A 21686-nucleotide genomic window follows, 5' to 3' on the forward strand; every position below is an offset into this window, starting at 1 on the left:
TGGACCGCACGGGAGGGTGGAGCCCTTACAACCTGCTTATCGCAGCGTGCGCGTGTCTGTGGGCGTCGGAGCACGCGCAGGACACCCATGGACTCACTCTTCAAGTCTCACCTCAAAGGCTGTCAACTCTTCTGTCCCTCCTTCGGCGCACAACCCCGCCTCTCTCATCCACTCCCACGCCCCGCCCCTAAGGCGGAAACGTCGTACTGTAATTGGTCACTACTACTCTCACTCCGACTGCACAGCCAATGCCTGGAATGCTGGGGGAGGTTAGCGCGGCCAATCGGGGCGCTCGCAGCGGCAGGAGCCAGGTCCGGACCGCCCAGAGGCGGGGCCGAGGGCGGAGCGCTAGCCCAGGATTAGTTGCCATTCCGAGTAAGAAGCGGGTCGAGGTGGCGGCGGCGGCGGTAGCGGCAGCGGCGTTTGCGGTGGCGCGGGTTTCGCGCAGCGCGAGGCGCCTCGAGGCCCTTTTCTCTCCTCGGAGGCCAGAGTCGCGGCGCCCCCCGCGGCCGCCGGGTCCTCTCGCGCGGCGACCCCCGGCGGGGGCTGAGGAGCCGCGGGAACCCGGCGAGTGCCCTGTCAGCGCGATGCCCCGGGCGGCGGCGGCCATGGGCTCGACGCGGGTCGGGCCGTGAGCGCCCCGCCGAGCACCGCCGGGCGGTTGGGGCCGTTGGACGTTGGCCGTCGCGGCGTCCCCTCCCCCTCGGCGGCGGGGTGCGCGTCGGAAAGGGAGCCCCGCGGCTCCGCCCCTCGCCTCCCCTCCCCCGTACACATCGCACGCACCGCGGCGCCGGCTCTCACACGCTCGCGCGCTCGCCCGCCCGCCTGCCCGCGGAGCCATGTCCACCGCGTCCTCCAGTTCTTCTCAGACCCCTCACCCCGCGCCGCAGAGGATGCGGCGCAGCACCGCGGGCTCCCCGCCCGCCCCTGCCGGCAGCGGGACGGGACCGGCCGGGAGCTGCGCCCCCGCTGCGGGAGCCGGTCGGCTGTTGCAGCCCATCCGCGCCACCGTGCCCTACCAGCTCCTGCGGGGCAGCCAGCACAGCCCCACGCGCCCGGCCGCCGCCGCCGCCGCCACGCTCGCCGGTCTCCCCGGGTCCGGCGCGGCCCGCGGCCCCAGTCCGTCTAGCCCGACTCCACCGCCGGTCGCTGTCCCGGCCGAGCAGGCGCCTCGCGCCAAGGGCCGCCCGAGACGGTCCCCCGAGAGCCAGCGGAGGAGCAGCTCACCTGAGAGACGGAGTCCCGGCTCGCCCGTGTGCAGAGGTAGCGAGCCCAACCCTCCCGTCCTCCCGGGCTGCGTCTCCCCGACGGTGCCCTGCGTGGAAACTTCAGCCTCTCCGGGCTTCTGTTTGCTAGTGCATTACCGAAGGTGTGAAAGTGGCTTTGGGAATCTCACCCCCCTGAGGTCGCTGCAGGGCTTGGAGGAGCGACCTGAAAATCAACTTTATTCTGACCCTCATACCGCCCCTCAGATTTTATCTTGCATCCGTGGTCTGCAAGGAAAAGTGTTTCGGTTTAATAGCTTCTTAGCTTTCTGTGTTTGTAGCCAGGGAAGGAGTTGCTGAGTGAAACCCTTAAACAGACACACAAACTCTCTAGCGGCGGATAAGGTGGTACTAGGAATCTCTGCAGCCTTTGTGCTTTCCCACGAAGTTCTTGTCTGTAGTATGCTTTGCCTGTTTTGTGTTTTGGAGGATTGATGGCGTTAGTTACGGCGCAGGCTATCCCTTGCGTGTGTAGAGGAGACAGTTTTGAATGTGCACTTTAAGTGTGTAGGGTCAGCCCACACTCTCCTCTGTGTTAGATAGCCATGCATCAGATCGCTACTACACTACAAAAGGTTTAATGCCCCAAAGGTGATTTTCATAGAGAATTTCTTTAAGCCTGTTTGCAGAGTGTGTTTACTTTTTCCTTCCATCCTTAAGTATACTTAGCAGTTCAGCTGAACTGTGTAGGGCTCTCAAGTTTCTTTTTTGTTATGTGTCAAAGGTAATGGTGAGTGGGTGGATGCTGTGGACTCTTCTTAATGTTTTCTGTTTGGTTTGGTTTTGTTTATGCCGAGGGACATAGTGCATGATCTAGTTGAGTCCTGGGGGAGAGAAGAAAATTAGGCATAACAAGGACGTAAGACCATAAGGGAGAGTCAAGTACTAATATTCTGAGATACCAGCCTAGAGCTGCAGTTACTGCCGCTACCTTGTGGAAGGAAGGAATCATACGGAGTAGGGTAAGACAACAACAACAACAAAAACTACTCAGAAGGAAAATATTACCAAGCTCCATACAATGTTTAGATGGTATGTGGAATTTTTGCATAAGATGGACGTTCTAAAGTGTTTAGAGTTGGAGAAAGTGATTGCAGTAGGATCAATGTTTAGGTATTTTTGCTTTATTTAGACCTGTAATTAGTGTGTTGCTAAAGCGCTTGCTTTAGAGCACTTGATGGTAAGCCCCTGTGTAGGATGAAGTGTCGTGGAATAAGTGCAGGAGCACAAGAAGCACATCCTGTAATCTGTATGCTCCGGGAGGAATTTGCTCCCCCACTACTCCCCCAGGTCAAGCCAGCTGCTACAGAAACTGACATCCTCCAGCAAATCCTGAATGAATGAATGAAAACAACGTGATCGCCCTAATAATGACCACAACTGAACACACATCTCTGGCTGTATTTTATAGAAAAGCCCACCATTTTCTAACAGATTAATGCCATATGCAACTGCCTTGCACATTTTCTGGGGCTGCGTTAAATGAGAGGTTACAGAAGAAAAGAAGGCAACAGTAATAGACATTTTTCAATGATTTGGCTTTAACGGTTCGTTAATGGAGTTTGGGGATTTTATTTCAGAGAACAATGTAAAAAAATAAGAATTGTAGATTGTGTGCAGAGGATTTTGTGGGCAGAGTTAGCGAAGTTTTGGCAATTGCTGCAACAGTATAATGACCACCTTTCCTTTTGTTGATAAACAGTAACATCTTACCATAGATAATAGTACAACTTGTTTTTCTACATCCCTCAAAAGCCCTAATTGCTTAAGAATTACATGCCCCATCATGAAGTAGTTTTAATGAAATTTGTGATCAGGCTTAAATTCTACTCTTTGTTGTAGAATGGCACATCAGAGTTTAATGCAATTTTAATGCAATCATGATGAAAACACTTAGTTCTGAGTCCGGTTGTGCAATAGGCAGATTTGCAGGGTCAAAGCTTGTGCTGGGAATTGAAGAGCTTCTTCTGCTGTTTATAACATCAGGTGTTTCTGTCAGTTTCTCTCACTGAAGGGATTTTTGAGTACAGGCTCTTGTGCTCCTGGTTCCTTGATTGTATTGCCCTGTTACTTGTTCACATTCTGCCTTATTCCTCTCGATCCTTATTGAAACTACAACATATAACTAATAGGTTCGATCTATTTAGCTGCTTAAAAATCTGTCCTGTGACTTGAAATTTCAATTAGTTTCTTTTGAATTCACTAAGGTTCTGACTTCAGTGGGTTTTAGTTTCCACTGCCCAAATCGCCTGCTGCTGTTCCTGCTGCTGCAGACACTGACATCACTCTGCTGCATGAATGAAAAACAACAGCGTGCTCCGTTCTTCCTTGGCTCTTCTGCCCTTCCTTTTTCTGCATGTTTTAAGGTGTGGGGATAGACATTGTACTATACTTTGAAACTACACAAAATAGTATTTAAGTAGATGGTGAGTGAAGGGGTATGTATTTCATGTAGATATGTTGTTTATGGAAAGCTTTAAAAGCTACGGGCATTTGGGTTGTAGGTGATAACTAAACATTCAGAATTTTATTCATATTTTGTCTGATTATGGAGGAGAATAGAGAAACTTAAGTTTTCTGTTCTTTTATCAAGAAATGTGAACAGAATTTTGAACACATAATGTCAGTTTTTTTCTCATATGCACTCTTAGCATGCGTATTTATGGGGTTAAGGCTAGAGCAATAAAGTTGATACTTAGAAAGCAGAGGAAGAACTGAATTCTGTAAACAGAATCAGTCAGTTTTAAAATTTATCACATTAATATATAAGATCCAGCAGAAAGATAATAATTCCCTTTATTTTTGGACCATAGCTTTAGATAACTTAAGTGGTTACTCTAACAGAAGATGCATAGACCTGCTAACATCATGCTTTATTTAAAAAACATGGAAATTTACAAATTGAAAGTTGTTTTTTGTTGGTGTTCCTGGATCATCCTCATTTTGTATGTTTTTCTTTCCTGGGTGTTTTAAAACTTCAAGGTTTATTATTTATATTCATTTCTGTTCTTCTACTATTAGCAAAATGTCATCCTTCCCCTTGTTTGGTTCTGAAGGGTTTGAAGTGGTGAATGACAAGCTACTGAATGCATCATTTGGCTCCCTGTGATGTGTTTGTAATAGATGTAAAATCATAAAGTATTATGCAAATAGTTATTTTTTGTCATGGTAATAACAAACTCTACCTTTGAAATAAGTAGAACAATTCAAATGAGACTAAAATGCAGTGCTAGAGTTAAAACTAGTGATCTAAAGATAGCATAAAGTAGCTGCTTTCTGAAATCCAACAGGACAGAAACGATGGATTTAAACACTAAACAAACACAAAGCTATAAAGTAGTAGATAGCAAATGGAAATCTCATGGACATGTGTGTGTGCTGTGTGTAAATATCCAACATTAAATAATTATAGGTTATAAAAAACTAAAATTATTGTATTAGAGTACGCTAGTTGGAAAACCCTGCTTATGTTTATTTTACCAAATCTAGTAACAAAAGTTCTGACGATCCTGTAACTTACTCGTTCCTTCTATGGAAAATAGTGTGTTAATCTTTTATTTAACCTTCCAGATTTATTTAGGCCTCATACTCCTCTAAGAGATTGGCAACCCTGCAGTGAAATTTGATCAGATGTATTCTCCTCAGGAATCTTGAAAAATCTCTTGTCTTATACATAAAGAAATTATGCCTATTATTAAAAGATAATACAAAGCCAGTAAGCATAGAATGTTTAACAGTAGCACTGTATTAATGCATATATGTGTGCTTAACTATTTCATTTGCTCTAACTTTTTTAGCTCTTTGTTAATTTCCCTTTTTGAGTCTTTTTTTCCCCCCTGAAACAGATTCTCTGTAGCTTTGGAGCCTGTCCTGGAACTAGCTCTTGTAGACCAGGCTGGCTTCGAACTCACAGAGGTCTGCCTGTCTCTGTCTCCCGAGTGCTGGGATTAAAGGCATGTGCCACCACTGCCCGGCCTGGAGTCATTTTGATACCGTTCTTAGTTGTGAAATACAAACACTTTGGTAAGTTTTTCTCTATTAGAAATATTCTTCAACTTCCTTTTTGAAAGTTAATTATCTGGCTAAAATTCTTAGAGATTGAGGTTCTCTGTATCCCTTTCCCCATTTAAAATGTACTTTTCCAGAGCCCTTATAGGAACTTATTTCTAAACTTTTCTGAATACAGTGAAAGTATACTAAGCTATAAGTTTCCAGGATTCCAAATTCTGATTTGGGAAAAGATTTTTAATCTCTTAGAATTGAACTAAATAGTGTTAATTAATGGCTCTGATATTTTTTTCTCCCTGTCAGTTACTTTATGGTGCATAAGATGTCAGAATCAGTTGTATGAGTAGCAGAAGTTATTTAATCAATCTACTTTGTGTTCAAAGATTGTATTTTTCCCAAACACTTTACTCTGAATACCTAAGGTGTATAAGTAGATTAATGACTTTTTAACTATATATAAAGTTTTATGTGTAGTTATTGAATTGAAAATCACTTTATTAATCGGAGTACTTTTTTTTACAAAAGAATAATTGGTTCTGGTTTACATTTTTGGAAGATTTTTTTTTTTACATTGGAGAAATATTGAAAGGTAATGGCATTCTTTTGATTATTTTATTTGTGCTAATGTGGGCTACATTTGAACTAAAGAAACAAAGCTTAGCTCCATGTCACAAATTAAATAAATGTAAACAAAAGACAACATTCAAATTAAGTCTGAAATTTAAAAAAAAAAATATAAAGTTTAGTTTTACCAAAACTTTCATTTGCAGCTAATACCGTGTCAAGTGTGTATGACCAATGACTCTGGGTTTTAATTTTAGTTCAGTTTTCTTTCTAGCGCTTAGAATTCTCATACCCCACCCAGATAGGCTTTTCCATAGCTCCTGTCCTGACCTGTGCCTGGTGTGTTGTCATTTGTCTTTGGTGTGAATTTCTGTTCTCCCATTAAATGTCTAAAAAACCAAGTCTCTGACAGCCTTTCTTTGTGTCCAACATATTATTTATTTTAAAAAAAGTTGAGCTGATGTAATGTATGGTCTCTTAATTGGTCTGCTAAAATTAAACTGAAGAAAGAGAATACTACTCATTTACTGATAAAAGTATGGGGAACTCCTGAATGACCAAAAGTATCAAACTTTCCCTTACCCTTTATCTGGACCCCTAGAAATGACCAGAACCTAATTAATTTTTCTGACAATGTAGAAAATATTTGCATTTATTCTGCAGAATAAAATTTAATAGGTTACTGTTAAGTCTGAAGTATATAAAGATATTATTTATGGACAAATTATAGAAAAATACCTACTGCAAATCTCATTTTTATAGAAACAGATATGATTGATACCTCTATCACTGTGGTTTTCGTGAATGGTGTTGAGGCAAATAGCAGGAGGAGGCAAGTTCATGAATACTTGGTGACTTCCTTTGTATTATCCTGTCTCTGGTTGCTGTAGATAGAAAGGAAGAAAACATTTGAGGGTGACTATTTGGCAAGCTACGTATACTTTGAAATTCAGCAATAAAATGGATGTAGAATTCTGTTCTTTTAATTCTAGATTAAGTGTTGACTCCACAGTTGATGAACTGCTGGGATTTTTCTAGCTAAAAGAATGACAAAGAAATGGATTTTCTTTTGTGTTTCCATGCCACTCTTTCTTAATGCTGGGACATGCACTTATAAGAGGTTTAGTGAATGTAACTAAAATAGAATATGGAAGGATAGCCACTTTCTCTGCTTGCTTCTTACAGGGGAGGGGGCACTCACACATGCACATGGAGGAGAGAGAGATTGTACCTTGTTCCTGGGGCTCAGGGTTATTAAGTTATTGTAGCTGGTCGCATTTACATGTAACAATCTATGCTGTCTCTTGAGTCACATTATATTGTGCAGAATTCTTTTCTCCTTTCACAGATGTTTAGATTAGTTATAAATGGTGGTGATCTGACTTGACTAATGCCTGAGGAATTGCTAAGCAGGTACTGGTCTCAGGTAATTGTCTCAGTAGCTTGAATCAGCCTTCCTGGGCGCCAACAGCTGCGCTTGCAATGTGACTTTGAACCCCACATATATAATTTAATGGAGTACTACCATGTTGCACCTTAATTATGACTTGTCCAAATTAAGAAGGAGTTGAAGATAGTGAAACCCATAGTAGTTGTGCAAGGTTAGTGTTGAAGATTGTCTGCCAAGTTATTGGAATGAAGTGATTCGCCAGTCATGAAGCAGTATTTCATCACAGAGGACTAAAAAGCACTGCTACTTGCTGTTTTGGTGAAGGTCAAAACCACCAACAACTAATATTAATAAGTAATATTTTCTTATTTATCCAGTATGGTCATGGGGAAACTTTTTGAAGAGTTCATCAGCTGATTTTTATCTTTTCTATTCTTAGAAAAAACATAAGCTAATACACTTCTTAAGAGAATATTTAACTGACAGGGTCACCCTGTATAGTTTAGAGTCGCTCAAGCTGGGCCAACTTCCTGATTCAAGTTCCTGAGTTATTGGATTACAGGGTGCTGTACCATACCCACTCTGCTCTTCCTAGGAATCTTTAGTCTGTGACTATAGTTGTGCGTTTACAAAGCATTCTTTCAAATGTCTAAACAGTGGAGTGGCCCAGGGGGTTACTTTAAAGTTACCACTCTGTTTATATAATTTTTCTTTTATTTTTGAAACTGAGAATAGCTTCATCCAATGGCTTCTGTAATATTTCTGGATCTACTGCATATCATTGCATATACATAATGTTCTTCTGTAGTTTGACTTAGGGTGATGTCACTAGCCCTTATGTGCTCCAGACACATATGCACTTTGTTGTAGAAGTCTGAATTGTTTTTGAACGTGGTTTCTTGTGTAGTGTTGTAGAATATGTAGCAATACTTAATGATGCCTTTTGAAATGAACATGGCTTGACTTTGACTAAAGTACCTGCTGCCACTGAGTAAGAGGGGGGGGTCTAAGCCTTTTTCTATAGTACCATTTATGTGCTGTCTTAGTTGAGAGCTCCATGACTTATTTTCATTTCTTATACCCAGAATTTATATATTTTATTTTTATTCTCTTGTAGTTTTTATTTTAAAGTGATATTAACCTTAGAGCCTTCACCTTTGCTCTTTGCTTATGATCATCTTTAAGATGATTGCTGTTTTCACTTTTTAAGCCGTTTGACCAAAAGTTAGCATCTTTATGAAGATAACTATTACTTAAGGATTAAATTTTACATCTAATATATGAAAGAATAAACAGATGCTTGGTAAACCATATTTTGAGTGCCATTCTTTTCTAATGTTGCAAAAAGAGTATTGAAAAGTATATGGCCACTGAATATAATCATGTAAGTCATCTGAAATTTTAAATAGGAATTTAGGAAATAGGAAGATACAGAAATTGATGAAGTAAACTATTGTTTTATATTCATTAAAAATACTCCATTCATAAAAATGTAAAAAAGTAAATATACAGTATAGTTGATGAATCTTTGCATGTTTGATCCACATTATTATTCCACATAATTATATTGTTTATATGGAATATAATTAAATAAAATAATTAATATAATTATGTAACTGTTTACAACTCCTTGGCAGTTTAACTGTGGTTATGACTTTTCTATATCTCTGTATGCAAGGTAATTCTTGTGGATATGTGTGCTTTACCTAATACACCTGTTATTTTTAGCATTACAGTATGTAGCGTGGTACTTAATACTAATACTTAAAAGGCCTTATAGTAAATATTAGTTAAAATTCACATACAGGATTTACAGAGATTTCTGTTTGAGCTATATAAATACACATATATGCACACGAAGAGACAAGTATGCATACCTTAGAGTGAAATCACTGAAGAATGATCATAAGAACATGAAATCTTATAAATATGTGATAGATTAAATTTAATAGATTATGTTTATGCTGCTCCTTTCATATAATTAGCTGTTTTTGGTCTTTGTTTTGGGCCTGACATTCAGTGGCTGTGGTTAAGATTGAAAAAACATGGATTTATATCTTTGTATAATGTGGAAGGAGCTAGTGTGTGACTGTAGAAATAGTTGGAACAAAAACGAATTTTACACAAGTGTTTATTTTTAGAAAGACATAATACAGAGTAAGGGTGGGTTGTTTTTGGTACAACATACAGTGTTTAGACACAACTATACATGTTTTTAGTTGTAGATACATAGAGTGTGAAATGTACTAAAATGACTTTAAAGTAGTTGCTTATAAAGTCACTTAAAAGACTAACAAGAACCATTACTTAAATGGACCTTGACCTTGAGACAATTCCCAAAGAAGCCAAAAGTCTGAAATGTAAAGATAAGCTTTTTTTTTGTAATCTTTTGATACATATACTAATTATCTTTTTGGTCCCTTTCTTTCAACCCCTTCCACGTCTTTCCACCTCCACTCCTTCTCAAATTCATGGCTTGTTTTCCTTTTATTTATTGTTACAAACATAACACTTGTGTATATAGAAATGCATAACGTTATAAATAACCTGCCAAGAACATTTAGTGTTGCTTATATGTGTATGATCAGGGTTGAGCACCTGGTAATGGATAGCCAATTAGGGTGCTCATTCCTGGGGAAGACTAATTTTTTTCTTTTTCAGCAATTATTTAGAATTTTGCCAAGTGGATTTTTATCTATTGAGATTCCATGGAATAATCACCAAATCTATTATATTTCCAGTAATTTAACACCCCAAAATCAGTGTGCTCTCTCAGTTAGAAATTGAAATGTAATATTTCTAAAAACTCAGGAGAATGTGAGTTATATATTAATTTGTGTTTATTATGATGAAAACTTGAATTGTCAGGCAGGTTTTCAGGTGGTTACTTGCTTTACTTATGTGTAAGCAAAATAATTTAGTTTACCAAAATGTTATTTGCACAAACTATTTAAGAAGACAGTCACACAAGGTTTATCTGAGGTTATTAAAACATATTACCGACTACCATAATTTCTCTTTGCTGAATAACTATTCTGACATTTAGCAAAATTAGATAATACCCAAGTATTAGCTGTTCTAAATGAATAAGAATATATCATTTCCATTACGTCCCTACTTTGAGATTTAAAGTTCTTAGAAATTTGGTATTCAAATAACTCCTAAAAAGGAAAGAACTCTTGTACTAATTGTTTTTCACTCTTCTTGTGAAAAGATGTGTTTATTTTAGGTAAATATTCCAAGCTCTGTTCTAGAATATTGTGTCCGTACCAAACAAACAAACAAAGTGGCATTACTCCTTTTTAAATTTCCTAATGCTGTCCCTAAGCAGCCGTAGGGAGTGTCCTCCTTCCTTGGGAAAAACTTGTAGAAACCCTTGTATTCTTATCACTGTCAGGAAGACAAAACGAGTAAACATTTGTAGGAATGCATGCTTTTAATTTTATTTATATATTCCTAGAGGGTGATTTTTTTTTTAAACATGAAGCTTCTGAGGTTGGGCATAGAGAGGAGGAAATAGAAGAGGAGAATGGGATTACACACTCCTGTCTGTGTGCTTTGAAGGTCACACTCCTTTCTCAACAATCGCCTGATAATGAAAAGTTCCCGATATTCTGTCCACATAGAGGTTTATGATCATCTTTTTTTGTGGTACTTTAATTTTATATACAAGTAGTATGACTTAAATTTTTCCCATTCACACAACATAAAATCAGTGGAGACCCAACTAGACAGAGTTTTGAAGTTCTTCCCTGTGATTATGGGGTAATTTACTACTTATGTCATTACAATTATGTTTCTTTCCTGGAGGGATGCTTTAAATGTTGAGCCTGTGGACTAAACTGCTTACTTTAAAATTGATAAGAAATAGGTTTGTTGATTTGTTTTGGAGAAAAATTTAGTTTCAATCTGAATCATTAAATACAATTTGAATTCATGGTTGTGTACAATTTATTACTTTTTAAAACATATTATTTTTTTGTGTGTGTGTATAGATGTTTTGTCCTGCATGTATATATCCCTGCGCCCCACGATGCTTGATGCACATGGAGGCCAGAAGAGGGTGTCAGATCCCCTGGGACTGGAGTTACAAACAGTTGTAAGCTGGCATGTGGGTGCTGGGAATCAAACTCAGATGTTCTTCACCATTGAGCTGTCTTTCTAGCCTGTTTATTATTCTTAACAAATGCATCATACTTTTCTGTTAGAGCCTTCATAATTAGTGAGTTCAAAATTGTGTTTTTACATTCAAAATTGAAACAAACTGAAAAGTGTACTTATAAGGTAGGCATGGCAGGGTATGCTGGTAATATTAGTGCTACAGAGACTGCGACAGGAGGGCAGAGATCTTAGAGCCAGTCAGAGCAAGAGACCCTGCAGGAATTTAAAGTAAAATGTATAGGGCTTAAGAAATGACTCAGAAGTTGAGTGCCTGCTGCTCTTGCAGTTACAGGAGTTAAATTCCTAGCGCCCAGGTCTTTGTAACTCCAGTGTCAGGTTTTCTGACCCCCTTGTCTGGCTTCTGAAGGCAACCAACCACAAGAAGTATGTGTGGCATTTCTGTGGACTAGAGTGGTCATTCTTAGAGGTAGAACTTGTTAACAGCAGATTAAAAGTGATATCCCTATATTCTTTGAACTTAAAAATCTAGATATTTTTAAAGAAGATTTGTTAGTGCTTTTTTTCTTAGACCTATGTTTTCACAGAGTAGAACACACCATACTCTTTTAGCATGGAAATTAATGTTCAGTTTAGATGCTTTGAAAAAGTGGACTCGTATTGTTTTATGATACTGGGAGAATAAATAATTTAATAAATTTTTAACTATATATAGTTGGACATTTGAATTATACTTTAATGATTTATTTGTACAAAGATACGATTTAGAAGTACAGTTATCAAGATCAGAATATTGAATGATTAAAGTTTAGATTCAGAGACTTGATGTGGGAAGAATTAAATGGTTTCTTTGTTGGCACTGTGGAACACAGTCTTGGTAGACGTTCAGACCTAGAGTATTGGATGATGATGATAATTATTTGGGCCAGCATAAAACTTGGCCTTTCCTTCTATCTTATTTCTTCCTCTGATTACTATACATTATTCCATCTCAGAATTCTCTTCGGTCTGTGAGTCTTTTCCATTGTCTGTTAAAGATCTAGAGGTCTCTTCAATAGGTCCCAATTTTCTGTTGAACTATAGACTGCTTAGTACTCTGAGGTCTTTCCCTGCCATTAGATTTTTTATTTTGCTACAATTAAGTATAGTCTCTCTTTAGAAGAAAAAAAATGTGATTTTTTTTTGTAAAAAGATTTCTTAGTTATGGTTAATAAGAAATAAAGTCCACCATGTTTAGCTTGGCGTAAAAGACTCACTCATCTTTTTTTTTTTTTTTTTTTTTAGTAAATTTTATTAAATTATAAAAGTTTCCATTTCCATCCCCCCTCCCAACACCCTCCCACTCCCCCTACTCCCCCTCCTCCTCCCTCTTCGTCCCACAGGGCAGTCAGGGTTTCCTGCCCTGTGGGAAGTTCCAGTTCCTTCCCCCTCCCTCCAGGTCCAGGAAGGTGAGTGTCCAAACAGACTGGATCCCCAAAATCCATTATATGTAGAGGAAACAGGTCCCAGTGTCATAGTCAATGGCTTTTCAGAAAGACTTCGGGTCAGCCACAGTCAGAGAATCCGGCCAAATTCGGAGAGTCTGGTTAGATCACGTCCTCTTTCAGTCCCAGTCCAACTGGCCTTGGTAAACTCTCATCAGATCCGTTCCCTTGTATCAGTGGGTGATAGCATCCCTCGCAGTACTGATTTCGTTTTTCATGTTCTTCCTCCTTCTGCTCCTCATTTGGACCTCGGGGGGCTCAGTCCGGTGCTGCAATATGGGTCACCGACTGTATCGCCGTCCTTCGTCAGATGCAGGATCTATGGTGATAAGCAAAATATACATCAGTATGGACATGGGCCACGGCCGATTCAGGCACCCACTCCTCTGTCCAGAGAGCAATCTGGGGGATCTCTCCTTGGACCTGGGATCCCATATATAATCAAGTCTCCTGTAAACCCTAAAATGGGTCCCTTAGTTGAAATATAATCTTCCCTGATCCCATATTCATCCTTCCTCCCTCCCCCCCCCCATCCCAGGCCACCAAGCTTTCCCCTTTCTTCCCCTACTCCCTTCTCTCTAACCTTCTCCCCTTCCATCGACCCTCCCTCCCCCCCATGCACCCGAGGTTACCTGGGACTCTTGTCTATTTCCTACCTCCTGGTGGATAGCTAAATAATCTTCATCAGGTTCATCTTCTTATTTAGCTTCTCTAGGATCACGAATAATAGGCTCAAAGACCTTTAATTATGGTTAGAATCCACTTATGAGTGAATACATACCGTGTTCCTCTTTTTGGGTCTGGCTTACCTCACTCAGTAAAGCGTTTTCTATTTCCATCCATTTGCATGCAAAATTCAAGATGTCATTGTTTTTTACCGCTGAGTAAAACTCTAATGTGTATATGTTCCACACCTTTTTTAACCATTCTTCTATTGAGGGGCACCTAGGCTGTTTCCAGGTTCTGGCTATTACAAATAGTGCTGCTATGAACATAGTAGAACAAATGCTTTTGTAGTATGATCGGGAATCTTTAGGGTATATTCCCAAGAGTGGAATTGCTGGGTCCTGGGGGAGGTTGACTCCCAGTTTCCTGAGGAACCGCCACACTGATTTCCACAGTGGCTGCACGAGTTTGCATTCCATCTTAATGTATCCATTTTGTACTTGTATTCCTACTAGCTTGAACTCACTGTTTAAAAAAATTTTTTTTTTTGTTTTCTTAAGGATATGTTAGTATTCTTTGTAACTCTTTGCCTTGGATTCATGGCCTCTTTCAGGGATGTCTCTTTCTCTAATATATGTGTTTTTTTTTTTTTTTTTTGGAGTCAAAGCACTTTATTCTGAGGCTTGGGGAGGAAAGGCTGGAGCTCCACGCTGTCTGCTGTCGTCCACTGGGCAGCGCTCGCTGGTCTGCCCGTCGCTAAGAGAGCTATATGTGTGTTTTTGTTGAAAACTCCTGAATTCTTTGCAAGTAGTCCTTCAGATAATCTACTTTTTCAGGTTGAGATAATTGTTATTCCTCTATGTTATTTAAGCACCATATACACGTCTTTCTGTTGTGTTGAAGCTATTTAAGGAACATGTGTTCTTACTTAAAATGTCAGGGTTTTTTTAGAGTAGGAATTTAGTCACTTTTGTATGTCACTGCCCACCAAATATATTCCTCTATTTGAATGTTTTAATATTGTATCAGCTTGTTTGAAATTTTACTAAGGATTCTTTTGAGTTGACAATTACTTTTAATTTTTTTAAAATTGATTTTATTGAGCTGTACATTTTTTTCTGCTCTCCTCCCTTCTTCTCTCCTCTCTTCCTCTCCCCTCCAACCCTCTCCCATGTCCCCAGGATCTCAATTTACTCAGCAGATCTTGTATTTTTCTACTTCCCATGTAGATTAGGTGCATGTAAGAACATTGAGACTTGTTATATGTGTATGACTTAATTCAATTATATTCTTTCACTTGTGCTACTTAGATGAAAAAAACAGTACTAAGAGAATGGATGTTCTCTTGAAAGTAGGAGGGAATGAAAAATATAATCCTTTTTGAATAGAAAGTACTGGCTTTCAGTAAAATTGATGATATTAAACATTTGAAAATAGAACCTCTAGTCTCCAAATGGTTCCCAGTCCTATAACCTAGAACAAATGATCGCACTGAATTCCTTGCTTACTAAGAGGTTTTAGTTTATCAAAAGCTGTTTTATAGGCCAGTGAGGTGGCTCAGCAGACTTCGATGGAATATGTTTATTTGAGAGTGATTAGCTAACACCTACCAAAGTTCCTATAACTGTTTCTGATTAAAATATTGAAAAATCATCTTGAAAAAAATTTAAAGATATCTTAAGTAATGACAACCTCAGAGAAATAAGACCAGAGTCTACCAGAGCATCTGCAAAACACAGAGATCTTAGTGTGATTGCTAAATGATCTTAACTCTTTGTTTAGTTCTTATCTTTTCTCAACATATCATTGAAAGGATTAAGAAAAACACATGGAAAGGGAGAGAGAAGAAGGGACAATCACTTTGAGTTATCTTTTTTGTATAATTAGGTTAGTGTGGTTTGGAGGCAGTGCTCAACGTTTATATTACAGTTGTCCTATTCTGATGTTTATTTTTAATGACAAGTTGTATCCCAAACTAAAATCTTGATTATTTCACTGATGTTGGGAGGCACTGGAATTGAATGATGTTATTCTATTATTTAAGCTAAATTTTTTAACTTAGATGTTAATAAACCCCGGAACTTCCATTTCTATCTACTGGGGAGTGCCATCTTGACTCAACAATTGTTCAGTCAGTTACTTTCCTAGACTACTGTTGACTAAGATGAATGACCAGTTTCGTGCTTAGAGGACGAAAGAACGATGCTATTCTGAAATACTTCTAGCAGTCAGTGCCTTTGCTTTATTTTCAAGTTGTTTTCAATCCTTGCCAATGCTTCCTGGAAATCTTTTATGCACAATATTGGTAGAATTGTTGGGATGGAATGTGTTCTGTGTATGCAAACACAAATTACTGTTTTATCTGTTCTTTTTTTTAACTCCCCACCCAGCCTTGATGAAGGTTTCATTTCACTTTATTTTGTTTTCACTTTGTTCATTATTTCCCAGGACTTTTTTTTTTTCTGTTTTTGGCTATATCAGCTCTAATGAAGCATTTAGTTTTGGATAAACTGTTTCATAATTATATATTTGATTTTTTTGGTATCAATATCTTTTTTAAATTAAATGCTAGAATAAACATTTGTGCCTCCCTGTTTCTGAAGCCTTCATTCTGATTATTCTAGACAAGTGAGGTTTTGTATTTCCAGTCAATGGTCTGTTCACCTTTGCTGCATCTAAGGATACTATTGTGAGAAAATACAACTTTTGTAGGGTATATTTAATTTACTAGTCTGTTTTATGTTGAGAAAATTGATGAGTTTACATATATTTTAGTGCAGATTTCTGTTTATAATCTTGGCATCAGTAGGTCAACCTAAATGATGTCATTTATCCCTAAGGCTTTAAGCAGTCATTCTTTTCCTAAACTTTTTCTCCCTTCATCTCATCTGTAGTTTACTGTGGATTTAGCTGTTCAGTTATTAGGCTGTTATTGGCTAATCTGTAATTGTTATTATTAGAAGCAAAGTATTTTAAGTAATTGAACCTTTTCACTTATAAGTTCCATGCTAAAATATACTTGGACTTACATTTCTACAGATTTTCAAATTTTTACTTGTTTAGCCAGACTGATGTTTTCAGGAATTTATTAAGTCATTTTGTTGCTGTTCAAATAGGAAAGAAATTTTATAGTTTTTCCAGAGTGCTTTTTTATGTTGTTTTAAAAATTACAGAAACTATAAGAATGAAGTAACCCACATATCTCATTTTACATTTTCATGTTATATCTGTTTATATTGTATCTTAAGTTGATATAATTTGATTATTCTTTTATAGAGTTTCCATAATAATAATTCATTTCATTTTTTTCTTTAAAATTTTGAGGTGCAGATGAAATGATTCTGATAGTAAAGATGCTTGCTCTCAATCCTGAACACGTGAGTTCAGTCCCTGAAAATCTTGTGGTAGAAGGCCAGAACCAACTTCTGTAAGATTTCCTGACCTCTGTACACTCTCTCTCTGAATAAAATGTAAACAGTATTTTAAAAGACTCTTCTTTTTTAACTTGTCCAGTGGATTATTCTTTGTCCCTTCAGAGTCACGTTTAGCCTCTTCCATGGCAAGGCTTCATTCTGTGATGTCTTTGTCATATAGCACTATCGTTAAGTTTGTGAGTCCTGACCAGCCATTTCCCGTAAAGGATTCCTGTTTCTGGATCCTTTCGTGGTATCTGCTGTAGGCTTCTCTAGGATGGTCTTTGGAATTTACTCTGATGATCTACTGTGGAGGGCAAGAACAGGTCAGAACTATACTAGTAGAGTGCAGGTGGCTGCTCAGATTTCAGTTTCTTTTTTTTCTAGACTGAGCAGAAACTAATTTTTGTCTTTCTACTAAGAAGAAAATACATTTCTAAACTTAGTCAACTCAACAAAAGTATAATTGAATATGAGAAGTGTATACACATACACACGGCTGCACGCACACATGCACACATTAAAACATACCTAAAGCTATTATCTTGATGTCTGGCTTTAGAAAGAATTTGGCATCACATAATCATATATTCCAGAAATTCAGGCCTAAATAGTTAGAAAGAACACTAATTTTACTATACTGTCGTCACGAGTTTTACTCTACTGTAGTTCAGTATTTATTTGATTTAGTCGAACATGCTCTTGCTGTCCATTTTCAAAGATTCGCGCTGAAGAGTTCCTACATTCCAGCCGTCCTTAATTGCTTTGCTTGCATACTTTAGGTTCAATTTCTTCTCAAATAGATTCTTTCAAAAAAGATTCAGGAAGATTATTATTTTAATTTTTGCTGATTTGCACAAGAACTCAGATGTAGTTTTCATTAATATAATTTTTTAATTCTTGATACGTTCATACTTTTTTAATAATGAAACATATCTACCCCCAACTCTCCACCTCCCTGTATTTCTTTCATCACATTCCATCCCAGTCTCTTCCTTTTTTCTTCTTTTTATTTATTTTTTATAAGCTACTGAGTCCAATTAGGGCTGCCCATGTGTCTATATCCTGGAACAGGAGAAGCCAACTAGTAATCTCTCACCTCCAGAGAAAAATGGCAGCAGCAGCCAATAGCGCCACAGTAAGGGATGGGGTTGGGAGAGCAACTCCTTCAACATTCTATGCTAAAATTTTGGTCTTTTGAAGATAACCACATCAGCTGTGAATGAATGCAATGTGTCATGTCCTGAAGAAGCATTTCACAGCACTCTGCCCAATTATCCAGCTCTTACATTCATTCTGCATCCTCTTTCTGTGATGTTCCCTCAGTTGTAATTTTTATCTATAGCTCAAGCAGATGCTAGCACCATGCCTTGGAATTTACTAGCTTGATGAACTTTGAACCCTTATGAATCTCTTTTCTTTACAAATTATCCTGCTTCGAATATTCTGTTGTTGCAACAAAAATGGACTATGACAGTGACTCATGTATTGATCTAATTTTTCTTTACTTTTGTGCCAAGGAAGACAGACCAATAAGGGATGCTGGTAAAATGCCTAGAACATGCTGACTAGAAAACTAAACTAGTCAGAATTATGTTAGATAATCAATATTATTATACATTAGATTGGATAGAGTTGCATATCCTCTTCCTAAAGTTTTTTTCTTTTTTGAGACAGGATCTCATGATGTAGCCTTAGCTGGCATGGAACTCATTAATGCAAACTAGAATGGCCTCAAACTCATAGGAATCTACCTGCTCTTGCTTCTCAAATGCTAGGTTTAAAGGTATACACCACTATGCCTGGCCCCATTTTTTCTTATTCTCAGTTATCCAGTTTTAATTTCTTTTAAAAATCATTTTTGTAATTATGAGGCAAGATAAAATATAATTTGGTAGTGATAATATTTAAATATTCACGTAATACATAATAAACTATATTTAAACCTATAGTTTCTAAGATAATAGCTCTTATTAAAATATACTAAAGGTAAATCTATAAGTGGAATTTTATCTTTAACTATAGTGAACCAATGGCATGCACATTCTCTACTTGTATATAATTTATGGCTATTTTCAAATCTCAGATTAAAATGTATATCATTTTTAAGCTGGGCAGTGGTGGTGCACACCTTTAATCCCAGCACTCGGGAGGCAGAGGCAGGAGGATCTCTGTGAGTTTGAGGCCAGCCTGGTCTACAAGAGCTAGTTCCAGGACAGGCTCCAAAGCTACAGAGAAACCCTGTTTTGAAAAACCAAAAAAAAAAAGTATATTATTTAGATTATTTTGAAATTGGAGAAAAGCTGCCTAAGGTCTTTCAGTCTCAGTGCATTTGCTATTTTGATTTCTGTGAAGATTAAAATGGATTAAACATTATAAAACACTATCTTTAAAGGGTAAAAGTTGTCTTCTAAGATGGATATATGGTATCGTAATTTTAGGGTCAGGATTAAATCGTTCAATAAAACGAAACTGTTATAGTTGCAGTTTCACCCTGCTTAAACATCTAAGTTCTACTCTACTTACATATTAAAGCAGTCTTTAATTTTGCCTTTGCACTTTGTAGAAAGAAAGCCTTTTGAGACTACCTTATATTTTCAGTAAATGTCTTTTATTACAGTCAACTTTCATTGTACTACTAATGCTTTATTTAAGTGTTTGAATATTTACCCAAGCTTTTTTTCTCTTTCCCATAGTATTTTGATCACCTTGACCTCCCACTTTTTCTAATAACTCTTCACAGATCCACCCTCATCACTTTCTTTTTTTAAAAAATAGCCCTACTGAGTCCAGTTTGTACTATTAATATTCTCGTGGTTGTGAGGGCATCCACTGGAGTATGGTTGACCAGCCAGATACCATTTTCTTAAAGAATACATAATCACCCTTGCCAAGAAGCCATCAACATCATTAGCTCCTGCGTGGAGGCTCATGAGCCCACCCTCTCCTATGCTAGAACATTAATTTGCTTATTCTTCTCTTTTTCTTTTTGGTGGTGTAGCCCTGGCTGTCCTGGAACTCACTCTGTAGACCAGGCTGTCCTGAAACTCAGAGATCCTCTTGCCTTTGCCTCCCCAGTACTGAAACTAAACGTGTGCCTCCTGGCTGACTTTGCTACTTGTGTGCAGGTAGTCAGAGCTAGTGTGAGTTCATGAGTGCAGGTATCTTGTCCTGTCCAGAAGACAGTGTTTTCACTCTGGTTCTCCCTGACTTCTGACTCTTAAAAATATTTTTGCCTTCTCTTCTGTGATGGTCCTTGAAGCTTGGTAGGGGGTGATAATAAAGATGTCCTATTTGTGACTGAACACTCCCATCTCATAAACTCTTAATTCTTTGCACGTTGATCAGTGGTTTGTATTAACAACCACCACTGTGTGAAGAAACTTATGATGAAGATTCATAGCTGCACTAATCTGTAGGTACAGAGAGATGAATTTACAGGACAGTTTGATATTGTGTCTTTTTAACAAAATAATAGGAATAGATTTACCCCCTGTAGCCTGTGAGTACATCAACCATGGGTTCTTAGCTGAATTAACAGTACTAGAAATGCTTTTCCTTTGTGGAATGAGTCTTAAATCTGACTCAAATAGTAAAGCAACTGTTTACTATTGTAACATTTCACGCTACTATTGCACTCATGGGCATATCTTGTCATACTGGTCATTGTGGTTCACAAAGTTCTCAGTTGGGTAAAGCTGTTGCTAATTTCCTCCCAGCAGCCTACATCAGATCCTTCTGATAGTATGAAAGCTATCTGACAAGAAGAAACTTCTTGGTCAGTACCCACTTGATTTCTCCATGTCCTGTGAGCAAAAATGTGATGTCTTCAACAATATTGTCTTATCAAGTTCTCGTCTTCAACTGAGAACAGGGATAGTAGCCTGTAATTCGTTTTGCGGGGGTAGGGTGTCTTTGGGTTAGCCATTACCAACACGATGTAATTGGACCTGGCATTGGGGTTTGCATTTAGCAATATAAAGCTTCTGGAGCGTTATCCCTTGTGTAGGGTAACTCAAGTTAATCTCCTTTATATGAATAAATAAATGTATGCATGTGTATAAAACAAAAAATGTTTCTGTATGCTTTTCAAAACATCTTTAGTGTTATTCAAATCTTTATTCATCTTTTATCTTCCTAATGTTCATAAGTATTTGCCTGAGCTCTTTATTGAAAATTTGCTGTAAGACTAGTGCTTAGTTTGGAAAGTGACATTTTTGAAGGAGCAGACTTGGTTATTAAAATTAGTTAGATCTAGAAGTTTAGCATATCATTGCAAATTTCAAAAAACTAGTTACCCTTTATGTATCAGGATGTTTTGCTGAGTCAACCTTATATATATTTACTCTGTGTGTGTGTGTGTTTGTTTGAGCACCTGGATCCCAAATATTTAGTTCCAGTTTTCCAGCCATTGGCTTTTGAGCTTTTGTAGAATTTGGGTGACTTGGTACCCTGAACAGTTCATTTGAAATGTTCAGCTTCCTTCTACCAAATTCTTTTAGACAGAATTTTGCTGTATATCTCAGGATCCTGCTTCCTCAGCCTCTTGAGTGTTAGTATTAATAGGCAAATAATGCTTAATAAACAAGAACAGATCTTGTGTTTGGATATGTGTTTGTGCCAAGGCATGTCTGTGAAGGGCTGAGGAAAACTCAGATGTTAGTTTTTTCAACTTGATTGAGAAACGTCACTTCTTTGTTACATAATGCTAGCTGGCATGAGAAAGTCTTTGAAGATATTCCTTTCTCTGCTTCCCATATCCATGTAAGAATATGTT

The 21686-nt window shown here is 38.2% G+C and overlaps 1 protein-coding gene across 3 annotated transcripts in view; it reads left to right on the forward strand.

Annotated features, from left to right (window-relative positions):
- The window catches only part of Glcci1 (glucocorticoid induced 1), a 113519-nt gene that overhangs the window by 37824 nt on the left and 54009 nt on the right, over positions 1-21686 (forward strand). Inside the window, exon 1 of one of the 3 annotated variants that reach the window (XM_085683626.2) lies at positions 711-1263. The exons of 1 other annotated variant lie outside the window; for it this stretch is intronic. In XM_085683626.2, the coding sequence (XP_085539752.1) occupies positions 840-1263 (424 nt within the window). In that variant the 5' untranslated portion in view covers positions 711-839. Of the gene's footprint in view, positions 1-710; positions 1264-21686 lie in introns of those variants that run through there. One more of the 3 variants, XM_048448942.3, reaches the window with a different exon arrangement.

The sequence above is a fragment of the Myodes glareolus genome, chromosome 25 (assembly GCF_982192425.1).
Source record: "Myodes glareolus chromosome 25, mMyoGla1.1, whole genome shotgun sequence".
In the NCBI taxonomy this organism is placed as follows: Eukaryota; Metazoa; Chordata; class Mammalia; order Rodentia; family Cricetidae; genus Myodes; species Myodes glareolus.